The sequence below is a fragment of the Diplotaxodon limnothrissa genome, linkage group LG9 (assembly GCF_057381915.1).
Source record: "Diplotaxodon limnothrissa isolate DT_005_m linkage group LG9, D_limnothrissa_male_GT1.1, whole genome shotgun sequence".
In the NCBI taxonomy this organism is placed as follows: Eukaryota; Metazoa; Chordata; class Actinopteri; order Cichliformes; family Cichlidae; genus Diplotaxodon; species Diplotaxodon limnothrissa.
In genome coordinates this window covers 7415655-7434778 of record NC_140604.1, presented here as the reverse complement: position 1 = coordinate 7434778, position 19124 = coordinate 7415655, and the positions used below count along the sequence as shown (strand labels likewise).

Here is a 19124-nt window from a genome sequence, read left to right as displayed (position 1 = left end):
GGGACAGATGGGTGTGAAAGAAAGGCTCTGGGTGGAATAAGAAATAGAAGAAAATGCTGCTGAGCTTAAGATGGTTTCAGGAATAAACACAATCCAAACTAGTCCAACCAACCTTGTGCTGTCGAAGCAGGAAGGGCAGCAGCATCAGCAAGCCCCCATCGTGAACCACCCACCACACATCAATAGTGCCCTCTCCTAGGCGGTCCTGGTTGGTGGGGAAACTGTCCACATTCTTAGCCACAAGTAAGGCCTGATGGGCTGCTGTGGTTTCCCGGATTGTCTCTGGATGAACAGAAGGACAGACAGAGGGTCTATGAGAGATAAATCACTGTGCTGCATTAAGTCACTGCCATCTTGACAGAGTAATGACAGACAGCAAATGTCACATACGATGTCTTCTCTTTATCTACACTGTATTTTAAAATAAATTACGACATATATTCTGTTATTGTGTCCCTATTTTTGCAATTCTACTGCACGGTACCTATGAAATTCCTCCATGACTGTGGGTCATTGGACTGTTTCCAGGCTCCAGGCCAGGCCATCAGGACTGTGTTGTGCTTCATGCCTCCCAAGCCTGCAGACTGGATGAGGTGTGAGACACCATCTCTAAGGTTGGAAGACACTACAACATGACAGAATCCTTTGGTACGCTCTGCAGACATTGCAGCCTTAATGTTCTGTAGAGAGAGAGAGAGAGAAAAAGAGGACAGGGATTTCATCGTTAATCATAAAAGAGACTAAAACTGATTCACTATTAAAGTTGCACCAACTGACAAAACAAAATGTGTTTTTTCCAGAGAAGATATGGCTACACTACAGCAAAGTTTCCCTGCTTAGCTAAGCTAACACTTCAAATAACCTATTTGTTAGTTACTCACATCCATTCAGGATAACTTGTACTGATGGATCTGAACAATAAATAATTTTGTACATCTGTAAAGTTGCTTCTGGGCATGACTGCTTCAACAGAAACTGTTTTTAAGGAGGATAAAAGTTAAAACCAGCCTGAAAGAATCACATGAATTGCTTATTATGGCCAGTAGGTGGCAGAGTTTATCTGCAGTTAGAGTCTATAAAATGCTCTAAATGCAGCTTGATAGTACAGATTTGCCTTTGGGTCCAGTGATGAATCTGAAGCCCTTGAAGCACAGATAAGATAGCAAGCATTACAACTGATATTAAATTATTAGCAACTGCAGATCAATATTAATGACAGTATCGCCACCTGCCTTTTATTTGCACACTTGTGCGCGTGCTTCCCCACCATACCTGCTCAGCCTTCTTAGACTCCGACTCCTTAGTGAGGTAGGTTCCCTGCAAAACATTCCCCACTATTGTCAGGCCTTTCCCTGCCTTCAGCTGGGTGGTGAAGGAGACCAGGCGAGGGTGTTTGACTGCTTGATCTGAGTCCACGTTCAGAAGCACCAAAAGCTGAGGCCTATGCAGATCGAGAGGGGAAAACAGTCTGGCTTAATTTTACTTCATTCTTTTAAACTTCAGGAATAAAAACAACACCAACAAATATTTTGGATTTAAATTTTTTGCACAATTATCAGGTGCACAAATTCAAATTACAGTGCAAGGCCTGTAATCATGTGACATAACAGCTGTTTGTAAAGAAAATACTGTTGAAATGTTGGTGCGGCAGTATTATTGTCGCACTATTGGTTCTCACTCAGCTTTGCAGGGACATATGTTGAAGGTAGACAGTGAAAAAGAACAGCTGGTAACTGGAAACAGCAGACCCTTAAGAAGAGTACCCACTGGTTTGGAAAGAAGGACTTCAAGGTCAGTGTGAGCCTCACAGTATGAAGGCTTATCAGCTGCTCATGACAGATTAGGAAGGGAACCAAAAGATTAATGAAATTCATCCTCTGTGTCTATTCTTGTCTTGTTATTGTCCATCCCAACACAATATCAACTGTAAACACACACACCCTCAAACACCCATACCTCCAGTTCTTGGTGTGAGGTGGAGCATCCTCAAGTCGATTGAGGGCATAGCGGGCAGCATTAAGAGAGAGGCCTCTGATACCGTCACCCCATTCCTTCTCTGCCCTGTTAAAGCAAACAAATGAATGAAAAGCACTCAGTGATAAGAGAAAAGTAGCAATCCATTTAGGGCAGTAAGAACTCCTTTAGGGATCATATGCAGTTTATTGCGGCAACATGAGCTACTTTTAACACGGTGCAAGCAAAAATAAAACAAGAACCTCAAGAGCTTCTCTCCAGATAAATTATTTCCTCTCTTTACAGTGTACTGAGTTTCTCGGTCACATCCATTATCTCGCAATCTTACCCTCGGTATTCAATGTATTTGTAGATGCAGCCAGCGATGACCATAGCAACAATAGCGTAATACCAGGAGGAGATGAACATAATAGCAAGACATAAGCTCATTCCAAGGAAGGACAAAGCCCTGAAAACAAGAAAAGAAAAGATTAAAAAACAATTTACATGCTCATTTAGTTTTCTGTGCATTCATGGAAATGTCTTTATAAAGTGAAAACAGCTCAAGCTAGAGAGATGAGAGGCTTAGGATTCAATAGAGTAATCAAAATCCACAGCTAACAATAGTGCCGTTTGCCATTGTCCTTAACCTGTGTTGTGGAATTAATCTTCAGTAAAGGCTAAATGGATGTGCCTGTGGCTGTGAAGGTGTCTGTGTATGAGGGATTCCTGCCACACGTCCAAAAATCAAAAATCTAATTTGATGGCTTCAAATTAACGAGGACCTTTAACAGTCTGTGGACACCAGTTCGACATATAATACAAGATATATGATGTAAACATGCAAGGATGTTTACCACATCACCCACCAGTGGTAGTACTTAAAGCGTGGTCTCCAGTTAGGCGTTCGCAGCAGGGTCTGAACAGCACAGGCAAGATTCACAAAAAGGTAGCACATGAGGAAAAACCTGTTGAGGAGGGAAAACAGCAATCCAAAAGTTCTGGTCACTTTTCAAATAATAAATCTCCACTTTATGATCTACTGTAAGCAGCTGTATACTTGGGGGATCACAGACTTGATCTGCTGAGCTACTTTTATGGAATGAGATTGCATAATATTTCTTTCAGATACTGACATTGACAGGATGGGCGCCACAGCGTCCAGGGAAGCGATGAGGATGCCGATCTCACAGATCCCAGCAGTCAGCAGGAGAGCCCAGGTTGGTTCCCCATTGGCTTTCCCGTGACCAAACACCTACGAGCAGATGCAGCCAAGTGTGAACGTTGAGGCACGTAAGACTAGAAACTGAAAGTATTAGTGTCTGCTGTTAGTGCTGTTTGAGTCAAACCGTCAAACCTGTAGAAAGGGTACAATGCCATCTCGTGCAATAGCCTGCAGCAGGCGAGGGGCACCGGTCAAACTCTGCAAACCAGCCCCACAGCAGGAGAAGAACGAGCCAATCACAATAACCCAGGGAGAGGGCCATGACAGGGTGCCGATAACAAGGTTCCCCTTTACAGAATCGCCAAATCTGCAACGCAAAAACAATTATGTGAATGACAAACGCTGTTATTCACAAATATTGGAAGATTTAACAAAAACTGACAGGACAGTGTGGTGATGTTTTTATTCCTGTTTAAACCATTGGATGCTATAAATGAAGTAGACGTGCATGTTTGAGGCATATTTTCTCTCCATTTCCATTATTAAAACACATTCATTCAGCACACTGTCCATAGTAACGTTGAATATGTTAAGCTCTTACTTATCTCGAAGCAAAACTCCTTCAATACAGGCGCCAAACAGAACCACGGAGGTGATATCTGGGAAGCAGAGCTAAGGAGAACGAACTGCAAAGCTGTACACACTGAAATCAACCACATCCTGGCTGGTGGTTAATATTAGTCTTTAATTCTTGATTTTAAGTTCCTCAAAGATGAAAAAATCTGGTGACTGTTAGATAATCTTCCACTGGCAAGTTTAATAATAAACTGTGGTCGAATCAGTTTTTCACTTTTCTGGATCAGAGGTGTAATAAGATTTTTTTTAATTTATCAGTGTTCTGTGTGACTTGTTATCATATCTGGTAACAGTGCGAGGTTGAAGGATACAGATGATGGAAGTGGTAGTGATAGCGAGGATGGTCCCAATGGGAATGGACTTCTGGGCATCTCTCAAGTCACCTGAGCGGTTTGAACCAGCCATGATACCTGAGAGGTGACAGGGTCACAGTCAAAAGTCAAACAGGTCATCTTCAGAGACTCCTATGGCTGTCTCTCAGCCATAACGGATGTTAAAAACTGTCATGCACGTGTACAAAGAATGAGTCTGTTGCTTATGGCGCCAGCTTACCGGTGACAGAGGGAAAGTAGATGCCGACCAGCAGTGTGAAGAAGGTGGTGATGTCGTTGACTACATAGGGCATGTAGATGTCCTGGGTTGGGTCGCCACCCTCAACCGATGGCAAGTTGCTCTTTTCCACCAACATACCCAGAGGGCCGTATGTCGACCACATATTTTCTACAAGAGAGACAGAAATATTCTAATTCATACTGCAAACAGCATAATGTGTTGTGAAACGCATGTACTCCCAGGACACAAGTTTAACTGTTTAACTCCTCTCTGGAGGGGAGAGGGAGGGGAAACAGGTGGACAAAGGAGGGGGGAACAACTAAGCTGTAGTGCCTCTTCACCTCACTGTGCAATACCTTTCGTGCAATACTTTTGTTAATAGTCAACAGTGCAATAGACTCCATACTTGAAATGTGCAATTCACTTGTATTTTTATTTGTATTCCTATTTATTCTATTGATCCCCTTCGTATATTTTATTTATATATGTCTCTGTATTTATATATGTGTGTGTGTGTGTGTGTGTGTGTGTGTGTGTGTGTGTGTGTGTGTGTGTGTGTGTGTGTGTATATATATATATATAATATTCTGTAACTGTAACTTCTGTCGGTGCTGTGCTTTTGGAAACCGAATTTCCCAGAGGAACCCACCCGAGGGATTAATAAAGTTTTATCTTATCTTATCTTATCTTATCTTATCTTAAGTTATCGAGAAGAGATGATGAGCAGCGAGCGAGGAGTATGTCTTTTCAAGTTGTGGGAAAATCCTTTGCCTGCTACCCTGAGAAATCCACCAACACGAAGCAGATAAAATGACTTTATTTATCTGTTTAAATTACATTAGTGCTGGGAAAAAATTAGATTGTAGTTTACTGCACACAAATGCAACCAGAGGGCAGTCTCTGCAGGTGGAACATTTGTTTGAGCTCAGTGAACTGTGCAACATATTGCAGCAAGTACTAAACAGGGTAATGAGTCAATTGTGTGGCATTTATTTAGTGTTGCTGATAAAATTGGGACAGCACGAGTGAAGATGTGCAGACTGCTTGTAGAAATGTGTGGCTATTCTTGGCACTAGATCACTATTCAAACAACTAATCAGCAGTTAGTCCTCCAGCAAAAGTTTGTGATAGAAGGCAAGGTGTGAATGAAATGAAAATTTCAATTTAGGTAGGCAATTAAATTAATTTAAATAAAGCACTGCTAACGTTAGTGTGGCTAACGTTAGCAGTGCTAGCCTCAGCATGTCTACATGCCTATACTAATGTGCATATATGTCACTTTACTCAAATATATAATTGTTCCTTTTCTAGCTCAAAATAGTACTGGACAAAGCGAACCTTTTTAGATTTCTGACTTTCCACGTAGCTTGTTTACAACATCCGTTACATCCATTAGTGCAGGGTGAAGGGAATCTAAATATTAATAGACAATAAAATGGTTTCATTGGTACACCGATGAAACTGATAAATCATTTAATGAAATAATATTATTAGTGCGGTTAGATAGTGAGGATGGCAAAGTTAAATTCTTAATTTAAAAACACTTTGAATGTTCAATTAGAGTAGAAAAGTGCTATATAAGTACCAGCACCAAAGCAGAAATGAATCATTAATCAAGAGAAAATTAAATATATTTCACAGAAATGATGAAAGGATGAGAGGTCAGTAAAATAACTGTCTGTTTTTAAGGAGACAGTAAAACAGTTGTGCATGGAATCACTCAGCACCTGCACAGGCTTGTCCCAGTTGCAGAAATATGACAAGAATGCATCTGCACTGGATGTTGGGAGGAAAAGCAGTGTGTCCCTGCCAGCAGTTACATAACATGAGGTATGCTCAAATTTTGCAATGCATTCAAAAAACTACTGACCGTGTACATTCCTGCTGAGATTAAGCATTCTTCAATCATTTTCATTTATAGTTTGTAGGAAGTATTCAGTGTGCCTGAAAAAACCTATTTGTTTAATCTCGCCTTTCCTGCTTGTTAATGCTCGCACCTGACTCTTAGACTTACTCTATTTTTCCTTATACATATTTTTTATGGCTTGTGCTTTTATTATGTTTTTATTTGATATGCATTTCATGTTACCCCCTGTGTATTAGTGGCATTGACCTGTGAGTATATTTGACACTTTGCTAAGGCCTTATAATACTCGTGTTACTTCTCTGTCTCTTATGTTAAGCACTTTGGTATACCGCTGGTTTTTAAATGTGCTCTATAAATAAAGATTGTTGTGGTTGTTGTTGCCTGATCGATGAGGATAGGTGAACAGCTATTAAAATCTGTATGATTCAAACAAGTATACACATATCTTGGTAACTTTTTAAAAAATTCTTCCACATGTGCACACGGCTCCAGAGAAAAAAAACAAACAAAAACGGTCTGCTCCCACCTGAAATGACTCCGCTGATCAGTCCAGGGATGCCCTGCAACTCGGTCACATTGTTGTTGACAAAATACTCGTTGCATGTGGCATTGAGCTGAGATCCATCGCAGAAGAGGTTCCACAGCTGGGTAGTGACCGTTATGTTGTCTATAACCTCAATCTTATTACACTTGTCAAACTGGTGGTTCTTTAGGGTACGATTCCCCAACATGCAGACACTGTGTGAAGGAAGAGAGAAATTTTAACATGAAGCACTAATTAAACTGAAATAAATCTTAATAAATGTTAGCACTGACTCACGGAAAGTATGGCGGATCAAAGATGGTCTTGATGACTCCCGCATAGATGGCCAGGATGGAGAGAATAACACAAGCCAGGAAGACCAGTGCCAGCTTGTTGACATATTTGACCCCAACGAACACGACTACTGACATTATTGCTAGGCAACAAGTGCCATAAACACGCATGTTGTTCAGCAGGGCATCCAATTCATCCTCCTTTTTATCTGCCACAAAGATGGCTGCTTTAGGCACCATGTAGGTCTGGATGGACAAAGACAATGCAGGAAGAAATACAAAGTGTCACATTAAACGACTTCTCGTTTCATTGTACTAATAAGATGTGAAGAAAACTTTTATATTGTGGCAGTTTGTGTGTTAAATAAACTGTGGTTATGGCCCAACTGCGTTCTGCTTTCAAGGTCATAAAATGGGGAAAGCAGCAGCAAGACCACAGCAATTCAATTCAATTCAGTTTTATTTATACAGCACCAAATCACAACAACAGTCGCCTATAGGCACTTTGTATTGTAAGGTAGAGAGAAAAACCCAACAATCATATGACCCCTTATGAGGAAGCACTTTGGCGACAGTGGGAAGGAAAAACTCCCTTTTAACAGGAAGAAACCTCCGACAGAACCAGGCTCAGGGAGGGGCGGCCATCTGCCGCGACCGGTTGGGGTGAGAGAAGGAAGACAAGACAAAAGACAGCAGAACAGAGTATGCATAAATAATCACATCACTAGCAGAAGCTGGCCTGGAGACGGAGCAGCAAATGTGGTGCTGCTGGCTGAAGCAGCTTAAAAGGTGCACCCTATATGAGATGACCAACTGGATTTGTAGAAGGTATCAGAGAATCCATAAACTGATGGATATTGGGATCACTCGATCTACCAGCTGCAAATCTAAAATAATCTACTTACCAGTAGAATCTCAATGGTACCCAGGATGTACATGGAGCCAGCAAATGTGGTCCCCAGGTAAAAACAGAGACCCACAGCTCCACCAAACTCTGGACCCAAAGACCTGGAAATCATGTAGTACGAGCCTCCAGCTGGAAAAAAGGGAATGAGGGAGGAGGATATTAATATCTTTTAGGTCATCATTTCAGCTATATACTGCTATACAACCCATAAGCCTGAAGAAGACAAGTGTGTACTGTTATTCAAATAACCCCAAGAAAAAGGATCCTACCTGGAACAACACCATTAGTAGCAATTGCGCTCATGGATATGGCTGTCAGCATGGTCTGTGGAGAGACGAGATTAATGAACAAAAGCTGAACTGAATTAAAATGCTTCATGTTGAAGACCTTACAAAGATGGTGCAATGGTGTCATGTAAAAGCCCCCCAAAACAAAACACCGTCCTTGCCCACCCTCTAGTTCTTTATTTCCCTGAATTTTGTAGATTTTTCAAACAATGGTACCCTCTGTGGATTAAATTAATATTGAGTCTGTTAAAATACTTCTTATGGGCTTATGCTCTAAATCTTTTGGATTGGTAACAGATACAAGCTTTTCCATGAAATCAGTCATTGTGGAAGAGGATATTTACATCAGCCTGTTACCTAACAGACCTTCCGGATGACAGAAAGGACAGAGCGGAGAGAAGGGCAGATAAGATGCACAAAGAAAAAAGAAAATAGAGTTAAAACTTAAAAGGGTGAAGTAAAGACTGAAGGAGGACAGCGTGAAGGTGACACAAAAGCAGGCAAATGAATGAGAGGAAAGCAAGAGGAGGTGTAGAGAAAGGGCAAGGGCATGACCAAAATACACCCCGTGCTCTTTGTTGGCGTCCTATTTAAGGTGTCAGACAGGCTGGAGTAAAGCCAATTAGCTGACAGTTTTACCTCCTGCTTCCACTGAAGCACTAAGAAGCTATACACAAAGTTGGACTTGACAACGAATGATGCGAGAACTTGAAGTACAGAACTGGAAGGCATTTGTTTACTGATGACATCATTCCCACTGTTCCTGCGTCACATGGACCAATTTGTAACTCTAAAGCTACCTGCCACATGTCGGGAATTTATCAGCAGCCGTACTTGGATTTATAAAATACTCTCAACTACATCTGAACTAGGGCTGAACGATATATCGCATTTGCGATAATATCGCGACATGATCAAGTGCAATTTTCTAACCGCAAAGGCTGCGATTATACTCTGGACATGTCCAAATTCATGGGCTGCATCCTCCTGAGGCCGCATTTGTAGACCGATTACGTCACAGCGACGTGCCGAAGGCTGTCCAAATTACTACCATATCCCAGAATTCATAGCGCGGCCCAGCCAAACTCCAGTTTCCAGCAATGGCGGCCGCTACTAAGTTTTAAAATTACTCATACTAATCTTTCTGGGTCACAAAATAAACTTTTAACATATTTTCAGGCGAGAAAGTAGTTGTGTAAACATCAAATATCTGCTCGGTTTATCAAGATATCCCATATTTGTAAAAGTGCTTCGACGTTTTCAGAGGCGTCTGCTACCCACCAGCTCGACAGCTAGCCGGGAGCTCGAGGGTTACTGATGCGGCCGAGAGCGGCACAACTCCCGGCACATCATTTTCAGATCACCGCGGAGTTTCGCTGCTCGGGTTAAACGTAATATATAAGTCACTTAGACAACCTAAAAATGTTATTGTTGGGCTTTTTTCAGTGTTTTGTTTGTTCGTGAGTAAATCGGTTTGGCTGAGATTAAAGTTATTAGATTAGATAAAATAAAACTTTATTAATCCCCCGGGTGGGTTCCTCCTTGGTTTTCACACAGCTGACTAAACGTCAAACAGAAAACTTATTAAACAGAAGTATGAGACAGTCGAGAATTTACACCAGTGTCTGGTTATATTTTAGATAGCAAGAAGCAGACGGCCGAGTTTATTAAACTCCACCGAGACAGCGGTGACGCTAATCAGAACTAGACCGTCCAATTTCACGCCTTTAAATTTTAAAGGCGTGTTTGTGTGTGTGTTTATACAATTGCTATTATGTTTGCACTTTATGTGTAATGTTACTGACTGCAGAGATCAGTAAGATGTGTGTATTTTTTATTTATTAGTTTTATTTATTTAATATTATTTTTTAATTGAATGACTGTCTAGTAGTTCACAGATGTCGAAAAACTGAGTGTGGTAAAGCCACTGATTTTTTTTATGTATATTTCTGCAATCTGCACATTGTACTGACTTTCATTTTAATGTTTACACCAGGGTTCCTTGCCAGCACTTTATGCTCAGATGTTTGTAAGCTAAAAATAAACTATTGTGTATGTTCAAATATACTGTTGTGATTGAAGAAGTTAAATAAAAATGTCAGTCATCAATTCATGCATCACCTCATGTCATCATAACAGAGGTCTGTCTTCCAGGAAAGAACAGTTTAAAATTAATGTAATATAGTATTGGCCATACTATATGATGTATTGCTTGTCTTTGTTTAATAATACAGAAGACAAAGACCTTAAAAAATAATCGCATATCGCATCGCAATCGCAATATTGGGGCAAAAAATCGCAATTAGATTATTTTCCATAATCGTTCAGCCCTAATCTGAACATTGAGCTCTTTGAGGTATCACAGTTTTAACCTCCTAGGACCTGGTGTCCACATTTTGGGTTATTAGACCAAAATACTCAATTTTGCTCTACAAGGGCCTGATATCCACTTACAAGGACATTATACTGCTACTGTTCTATCGAAATTTTAAACAAATATCCTCATATGTGGCTCTCATTTTTCTTAGAAACAAAAATTAGGTTAAAAAAAAATCTGATAATTCTTTGTTTTTGCATTCATCAGGTCCCAATCAGCCCAAATATCAAAGAGAAATTAAAAATGCATGCCGTGGAAGAGTTTGGGTCTTAGGAGGTTAACTGAACATTAGGGGTGCAACGATACTCGTATCGATATTGAACCGTTCGATACAGTGCTTTCGGTTCGGTACGCATATGTATCGAACAATACAAAATTTATTTTATCAACTTTCCTTCTGACAATGCTGTCTGTGTTGAGCACTCAGTGGATCTGCGCTCGACAGTGCAGCCTAGGCGGAGTAGTCGAACGCAGATTCACTGAGCGCAGGGCAAGCTAGCGAGACAGAAGTTAAGCTCTCCTTGCAACATGGCAAATTGAACCTCCCCCACCCTCATTCAGATCTGGCGTTTGGAACTATTTTGGTTTTCATGTGATGTATGACCCTGAAGGTAAGCGCGTCATGGAATAAAGTAAAACAGTATGTTGGATGTGCCACGTAATGCTCAATTACATGGGTGGGAACTAGTGTGTTAGCGCAGTTAGCTCGTTAACGTGTTGGCCGTCCAGCCCCACGCACGGGGCGATCCGCGGTAGCTCGTTAACGGAGATTTGCCGTGTTGTGGCGTTAACGTCATTTCAACGAGATTAACGCTGACAGCACTAGTGGGAACACAGTGAATATGACTGCACATTTACTCCGACATCATCCTAGTGCAAAGACAAGTGGAAGCAGACAAAAACAAGCATGCATGCTACAAACTTGACCCGAGTCATTTAGACAGCCGTTAGCACAGGATTCTCCTTATGGGGGCCTGATATGTTTAATACGCTGCTGAGAATATAGCCCAGAAGAAGCGTATAGTATAGCTTTTATTTTGGAAAGATCCATTTCTCTGTAATAAACTCTCTTTTCCAAAGATGAGTGATTCCTCAATCAGATACAGGGCTCGCAAAATCGCTAGCCCGGGACGTCAGGCTAGCGATTTTTCCAGTCGGGCTACCAAAATCTATCTCTGCCCTGCCCGTTGGGCTATCGTAGGAAGGAAAAATATATGTCAATGCTTTTGCATTCTTTCGAAATGTCATTTTAAGAAAAGGCCCCCATTAGAACCCATGAGAAATGCAAGAAATGCATTATTGCTCAGTCTGCAATATCTTTCCCAGAACAAACACCAATTGCAAATAACATACTAAAAATAAACCTGAAAAATCTGTTTAGAACAGCGTACTATGTTGCAAAGAGTGAACTACCACTGGCAAAATTTAGCAGTCTTTGAAAACTTCAAAAAGCAAATGGCCTAGATCTTGGTTCCACTTGCCTCTTACCGTGACTTCAGTGGAAATTTCAAATTCTGATCTGACACAGACTGATTCATGTCCTACACAGTTCTTACAAGTTCATAGAAATTTCTGTTCGATTAGAACCAAGTATTTGAGTTGATGATTGTAATTTTTATACAATGTTGTAATTTGTTTTTTAACAATTTTTTGATTAATGTTTTGTTTCCTTTACAATATTATATTATTAATGTATAATATTGTAAAGGAAACAAAACAGGAAATAAAACATCAATCAAAAATTGCTCTCTTTTTTATTCAGGCTACTTCAATTTATTTTGGGCTACCAAAAACTGGAGTCCCTGCCCGAAGGGCTACCAGGGATTTTGAAATTTTGCGAGCCCTGAGATATATATATATATTTTTTTTATTACTTTTTTGTTTCAGCAACATTAAATTTAAAAACTGTACTTTTGAGTTAAAATATATATTTATAATTTTAATAAATGACAAATTAAAAAGGCATGAACATTTTTTTTTGTATCGAAAAAAATATCGAACCGTGACACCAAAGTATCGAGCCGAACCGAACCGTGAATTTTGTGTATCGTTGCACCCCTACTGAACATATGTGTTGTCACCTAAAAGGATACTTTATTATTCTTTATTCTTATTTATCTCATACTTGAACTTCACATGGACATCTTTCTAATCCAACTTTCTTTTGCTGGCTGTGCTTAGCAAACAGAAGCTTTGATTATCAGGTGTGTGTGTTGGATTTTAAATAATCGTGTTTATTTAACTGTGGGAAGCCAAAATCATGTGCGGCCCTACTTGCACATATAAAGCAAGTAGGGCCGCACAGGTGGGAAAAGCCTCCAGTTGATCCAAAATGCTGACAGGGACTAAAAAGAGAGAGCAGGAGTTTTTCCCTTCCCGATGTTGCCAATTGCTTACTCACAGTGGGTGATCTCACTGTTGGGGGTCTCAGTATAATATTATGAATTGCAGGGTCCAAAATATCTAATATAAAACACCTAATAAGATCATTAATAACATGCTTCAAATTTGATAATTTGTGGATATTAAAAATGTAAAGTTTTGATAAGAATGGGTTTATTAATGGAAATGCACTTCACGGTTGATTCTTTGTTTAGGCAGTGTTACTCTTCAAACAGACGATGGTATGCCATTAGAAGATTTAATTATGAGACAAAAAGCATTTAGGGTCTGGGGTTTTCCTCCTTTCTACTTTGCCTGATTAAGCTGAAATAATCCATTGCCTGCCATGGGATTGGTGAATATAGCTACTGTGTGGGTGTGGACGGCGTCATGTTTCTGACAGTTTGCAGATGGACAGATTACACGTCAAGTCAGGTACCATTAGAAGCTGGACGAGCAGGAGAAATGGAGAGTCACAGTGGCTAAATATAGGAGGGATCAGTGGCCACTAATTCATCTTGCTGGCCATTCATTATGGCTGTCAACCAACCGAAGCAGCTTCTGGACCCAAAATCAGCAAAAACACTCAGCCGTGCGCACACATGCACACACTCTTACATAATCCTGTTCTAATGAGTTAAAAGCTAAAGCCCTTGATAAAGAACAAATAATATTCAGCTCCTTCCAGTTCCTCTTATTCTATCATTTATCAATACATTGAAATGGTTTCCATCATAAAAAATAATCAGGAAGTAAATTCAAGGACAAAGGTTTGGTGTGAGATGTAGAAGGGAACACAAAACACCCATCAACGTTTACTCTGCACATAACCAGTCATACTTCCTTTACTGTAATGCAACATGGACCTAGAGTATGTTTAGCACAATGATCATGGTAACATGGCCTAATTTCAAATAATAAGGTCAGCATACTGAGCATATGTGTAAGTAGTCCATGTGAGCCTAAAGTTTCCACAGTTGTTTTCTACTTTGGATTGTCACAGATCACATCAGCCATGCAGCTGTGGCTGTTTAAAACTTGCATTTTTATAATCTTCTAATTCACAAACTCTTTAGGCCTTGAGACAAGCATTAATGCCACATTTTAGGGGGAAAAAGCAAAAAGAGAGAGACTCAGAAACAAACACATAGACTGTGATGATGAAGTACTCACACATGAGCAGCATAAGCCGACAATAGCCAAGGACTCCAAGATGCCGGCAGTGCCAACAATCCAGGTAAGGCGCAGAAACAGGATGACCCCCAGAATATTCTGGAGGCATGGGAGGTAGACACCCATGAACGTCCCCATCTGAGGGCTCTGTAAGGCAGGAAGGGCAGGGGGAGGATTTGGGAGAGAAGCGACAAAGCAGAAGATGAGAAAACATTAAAAATATTTGTGTTTGATGGAAGGAGTGATTAAGGATATGACAACAGAGGAAAGAAGTGAAAACTGCTGTGCAAACTGAAAACTGCTGAAACCCTTACAGCCATAAATAAAACAATTAAAAAACATCACCAGAGACAAAGAAGCAGAAGCAAAGAGGGAAATAAAGACAGAGTGTAAAAGAAAGTACACATTATTAAACACTGTATAAGTCAAAACCACTACCCCAAAAGTACAACTGACTTCCATCTTATTCCTTGCAAGGAACGGTATTTTCACAACAACAAGCAGAAAGACCGCAAGGAGAATGACAGGCCTACCCACCATCTAACTCCAAATGTAAGATACTCGTCCCACTTTTTCAGGCAAAGAGGTGCAAGAATGCCAAGAATGGCATCCACTTCTTTCTTTAGTAAGATGCTCCTAAAAGCCAGTGGGAGGTGCTCAAGGCCCATTTCTACACATTGGGACGTGATGGGGCAACTGGGATGTGACCCAGGCTGTGGTTACAAAAGCATGGCAGCACTGTGGAAACTACTCTTTTCAAAGAATGACAAAACAAAAGCATCGAAGGAGAGGCTGAAGGAAAGGCTTGTGCTGGACTGGTGATGGTGTTTATCAGAATTTTATCTTTGAAATGAGCCTGACCCTGCCTCTTCTTCTTGTTTACTTGGCAAAATCAGTTTTTCACTGTAGCCGTTTCACAAAACGAAATGTTGACTCAGTGACTAAACAGACTTCCTCTAAGCAGTAATACACACACGCATATTAATAATAATAACATTTTTTTCTGAGGAACAAAAACGTTTTAAGAGATGTATTAAAGATGGAAAAGCACAGAGAGAACAAAAACAAACAGCGGTGGCTTCATCGGTCAAAGACCTGGTCAGCAGATTTAAAAGAACAACTGTTAATATGCAACTGTACATTACCATGTATGTAATGCATGCAAACACAAACTAAAAGCTCCACTACAGTGTGTGCTTCTTTACCTTAACAGCCTTCTTCTTTGGCCCCTCATCGTCATCAGCCTCCTCGTGCTCTTGTGCACCCTGTGAGAGATTGGTGTAGTTTGCGAGTTTACTGAGGAAGGATGACACCATGGGGTTGCTGTCCATTTCCTCCTGCAATAAAGAAACTCATCTTTAACAGCTAAACAGCAGCAGTCTTGTACAAATGACCTTTTCAAAATGACATTCAGTGGGAGCTTTTATGCTCATTTCAGGCTCAAAACTGTTATAGCTGAACTTTACTAGCAGCCTTGTATGATTTGTTTTTCAAAATCATTCCTTTAGATCTTATACTGGGCTTTAGTGCAGCCAGTGCATCTACTGTCTTCATTTTAAGCCATCTACCTTCTGACTGGCTGAATACTAAAAGAAAAGAATAGGCTGGTGGGGCTTTCATGCTCACAGACAGAGCCGTGTACCTGAGAAGCATATTCAGGAAATCTGCTCTCATTAAGTTCATACAGAGCCAAGAGTAGAAACAGAAAGTATGGTTCAGAGCAGCCTGATGCTTGAACTTTGGGCTTGCAGGAATTATATGTTCATATATATCACATCAAGGAAAAACTTCAAAGTTTAATTTGGCCTTTTGATGGGCAGTTATCGCATGAAGTCTTCCATTTGCAAAACAAACTGTGCAAAATTTTGTATTTTCATCCATTCAAAGCATATTTGAAAAGCATTCCTGGATCAACTTCAGAACCAAAAGCCGCGGCTGTCTTATTGATTCTACACAAGCGCCAGTGACCACAGAGCAACAAGGTCCGCCAAATGGCAGAGGCAAGCAGCAGGCAAAGGTTCAGCTGAATGGAGTTAAATGAATGTACCAGTTTTTATGGCAAATAAACTTCTTGACTGACACATTGTTGAGCTAAGGGTAAATTGGTGCTTTTACCTCTGCGAGTTTCTATTTATTTAGTTCACCACAACTTAGACTGTTGTTCCAGCATACTTGGCATTAATGAATGGTTTGAGCTTCACAGACTAGCTCCAACTTAGGCTGCAGATAAGGTTCAGCCAGGGTTCTGGTGAATTTATAGTTTTTACTGTGGAGTTTGGGCTTTCTCTTTCCCAGCCTAAGCACAGTCACATTTCCTTGTGTAGTGGAACACACTCCTTGGCTTGTGAAATGATAGCGACATCCACATGATGATGTTGGGCAGTTACCTCAAAAAGTGCCATGTTGGTGCCATCGTAGCTGTTGCCTTTGTCGTCTGTGTTGTTGATAAAAGGACTGTTTTCCTTTGGGACTCCATCACCTGTAGAAACACAGTTTTCTCGTTATGTGAAATGCAGAGGAGATTTAACACATCGTGTAACCAAAACTCAATATAACCAGTGACTGGAAAACAATTGCTGTAAGAACCACAGTACATAATAATGCTGTTCATGGATCTTCATCCTGACAATGTTCGGTGGAAGTAAAGAAAACTTCAGATGGTTGCTTATGCAAATCATTATCACATGTTTCCATTTGTAAGGCGTTCCTCTTCTTATATCCAAGAACTTCCTGACAGTTTGGTTGACTCAGTGCAGGGACTGCCACAAATGTCATGTCACCACGCTGGTAGCAGAAAAACATTGAATGGGAGAAGCCAGAAAGATCTTTTAAGAAGACAATGAAACTATTCTCCACTAGTAAAGCTATTGCAGATGGTGTTATCTCTGAAAAAATATGATAAATTACCTTGGACAAGTACTTATACCAAGTAAGGCTGGGCCATATCATACCGTTCACGGTAATACCGGTATAATGTTGGGCAATGATAAGAAAATGAAATATCAGGATAGAATATGGGTAAAACACGCATGCGCAGTGCCTTTGTTTTCATACGCACATGGCGGAAAAAGCACGGCGGCGAGAGAGAATGAGAAGGGCAAAAGCGGATCGTTGAATGAAACAGATGAACCAGAATTGGGTTGTAAAAATGCTGCAGCTTCAGTGGTGTGGAACTGGTTTAGCTTTCGTCCATCAGATACACAACAAAGCACTATTTTTGGTAGAGCATGCTAGTGGGGCATCGTTATTAGCGAGTGTTTTGGAAAATACGGCGCACTTAAAATCGATCCTTTGATATTTCTGAAAGTCGACAGTGCCCCTTATAATCCCATGTGCCTTATGTATGAACTCTGATCGTGTTTACTGACCTCAAAACTATTTTATGTCGTACACGGCGCTGGAAAATCTGTCAAATGTTTCAGTACAACTTTGCTAAGCTACGAAACCCGCACAGCTTGATGGATTGTTGGAGCATTGCGGCTATCGTAGGCAGGAGCCTCGCAGAGTGATACGTACTGTGCTTCAACATAATATTACTGTATTGTGTGTGTATAACCTCTTTTTAAGTTTTGTGGATATTATACATGGTTATGCTGAGGATATGTCGGCCAATTTCCACTGGAAATGCCTTTTGGTTAAACTGTCAGCGAGGAATTTGCATTTGCAGTGTTAATTTTTTATATAACTTTAATGCACATAAAAAAGCTGCTTGTTTAAGTGAAAATACATTGATGTGGGTTTTTTTGCACTAATAAAGTTGTGGAGTTGTAAAGTATTTTTTCTAGTGTCAATTATATCATCAGTTATATCATTATCTCAAATTTTCAAATGTATATCGTGACAAATATTTTTGGTCATATCGCCCTGCTCTAATTCCAAGACATCTCGTCCATGTAACATCTAAAGTTGTTAAACGGAGGTCATTATTCAGTTCATTATTCAAAAAGTTCATTATTTGCTGAGGTGATCCCTGAAGATGTCTCAGGGAGGTTTTTTTTTTTTTTGGAACAGGTTCAAAAATAAGACTCGAATTTTGTTTGACAGTACAGTCTATTAGAACACACCTGTAACCATCCATCCTGAGGACGGGGCAAGGTTTGTATTTTCATCCTACTGAAAAAAAACAATCCAACAGGTGGACGTGATTCCATCTAAAATTAATACATTACTTGCTATATTCAGTGACTCCTGCTAACAATTGTTATCTGATGTAATCAGTCTTATTTCTTTTTTGGACATACACTAAACCCACTTTGGCGTCATGCATCTGACTCTCACATCATTGCATTTTTAATAACCCACATCATGGTGATGAGATATCCATAAATAATTTATACCTAAACTAGAAATTAAGTCTTACTCTGTAAGTGCAAGTTAGCAAAGGACAGTGGGAATATAGATGGAAAGACTAATATCAAAGACATTACTACAGATCACACAAAACATATTTCGTATTCTTAAAAATACATAACAGTGCAACCAAGAGTTGTGTTGGATATTTTCTCACTGAAAATACAACACAAGTATTGGTTCCCATGTTTTTCCTCATCAAGATTAATAACACTGGTTATTTTATGGTCTGTAGCAGAGGTTTTTGAAACACGCTGTCTTTCCTCTGTGTCTACTTTGTCAACTGCATGATGAATCTTGTAGTTGTTCTGTATTACCCACAGCGACCCAGCCGTCTTCAGAAGGGACATTCTAGCACCAAGCTGAGAACCACGTCTTTGCTGCTTGGGCTGGCAAACTACACAGCAATGCAAACCAAACTTTTTGAATGAACGGACACCTTAGAGCGCAGGGTGTGATGGTGTGTGAAATCCAGATAAATGTGATAAATAAAGATCATCTCAGAGAGAGAGATTGTGTGAGTGTGTGTGCGTGCCATTCCATTAGTTTCATTTGCAGGTAATTACATTATAGTGTCAGAAATATTAAAGTGAGGAGGAGTGAACAGACGTTTAAGCAGTTGAAGCCTGCTGTGCAGAGACTAAAACAGTCAAAAATAG

The 19124-nt window shown here is 40.2% G+C and overlaps 1 protein-coding gene across 3 annotated transcripts in view; it reads right to left on the bottom strand.

The window, feature by feature from the left end:
* The window catches only part of slc12a7b (solute carrier family 12 member 7b), a 56566-nt gene that overhangs the window by 10672 nt on the left and 26770 nt on the right, over positions 1 to 19124 (bottom strand). For all 3 annotated transcript variants that reach the window (XM_085362602.1, XM_085362604.1, XM_085362603.1), the window contains exons 2-19: positions 16503 to 16594; positions 15321 to 15452; positions 14116 to 14262; positions 8166 to 8220; positions 7895 to 8025; positions 6994 to 7235; positions 6700 to 6911; positions 4307 to 4474; positions 4066 to 4164; positions 3720 to 3777; positions 3311 to 3485; positions 3090 to 3208; positions 2823 to 2921; positions 2303 to 2422; positions 1957 to 2061; positions 1273 to 1441; positions 485 to 680; positions 113 to 282 (exon numbers count right to left, since the gene is read on the bottom strand). In XM_085362602.1, coding sequence (XP_085218728.1) covers positions 113 to 282; positions 485 to 680; positions 1273 to 1441; positions 1957 to 2061; positions 2303 to 2422; positions 2823 to 2921; positions 3090 to 3208; positions 3311 to 3485; positions 3720 to 3777; positions 4066 to 4164; positions 4307 to 4474; positions 6700 to 6911; positions 6994 to 7235; positions 7895 to 8025; positions 8166 to 8220; positions 14116 to 14262; positions 15321 to 15452; positions 16503 to 16594 — 2489 coding nt within the window. The remainder of the gene's footprint in view (positions 1 to 112; positions 283 to 484; positions 681 to 1272; positions 1442 to 1956; positions 2062 to 2302; positions 2423 to 2822; positions 2922 to 3089; positions 3209 to 3310; positions 3486 to 3719; positions 3778 to 4065; positions 4165 to 4306; positions 4475 to 6699; positions 6912 to 6993; positions 7236 to 7894; positions 8026 to 8165; positions 8221 to 14115; positions 14263 to 15320; positions 15453 to 16502; positions 16595 to 19124) is intronic.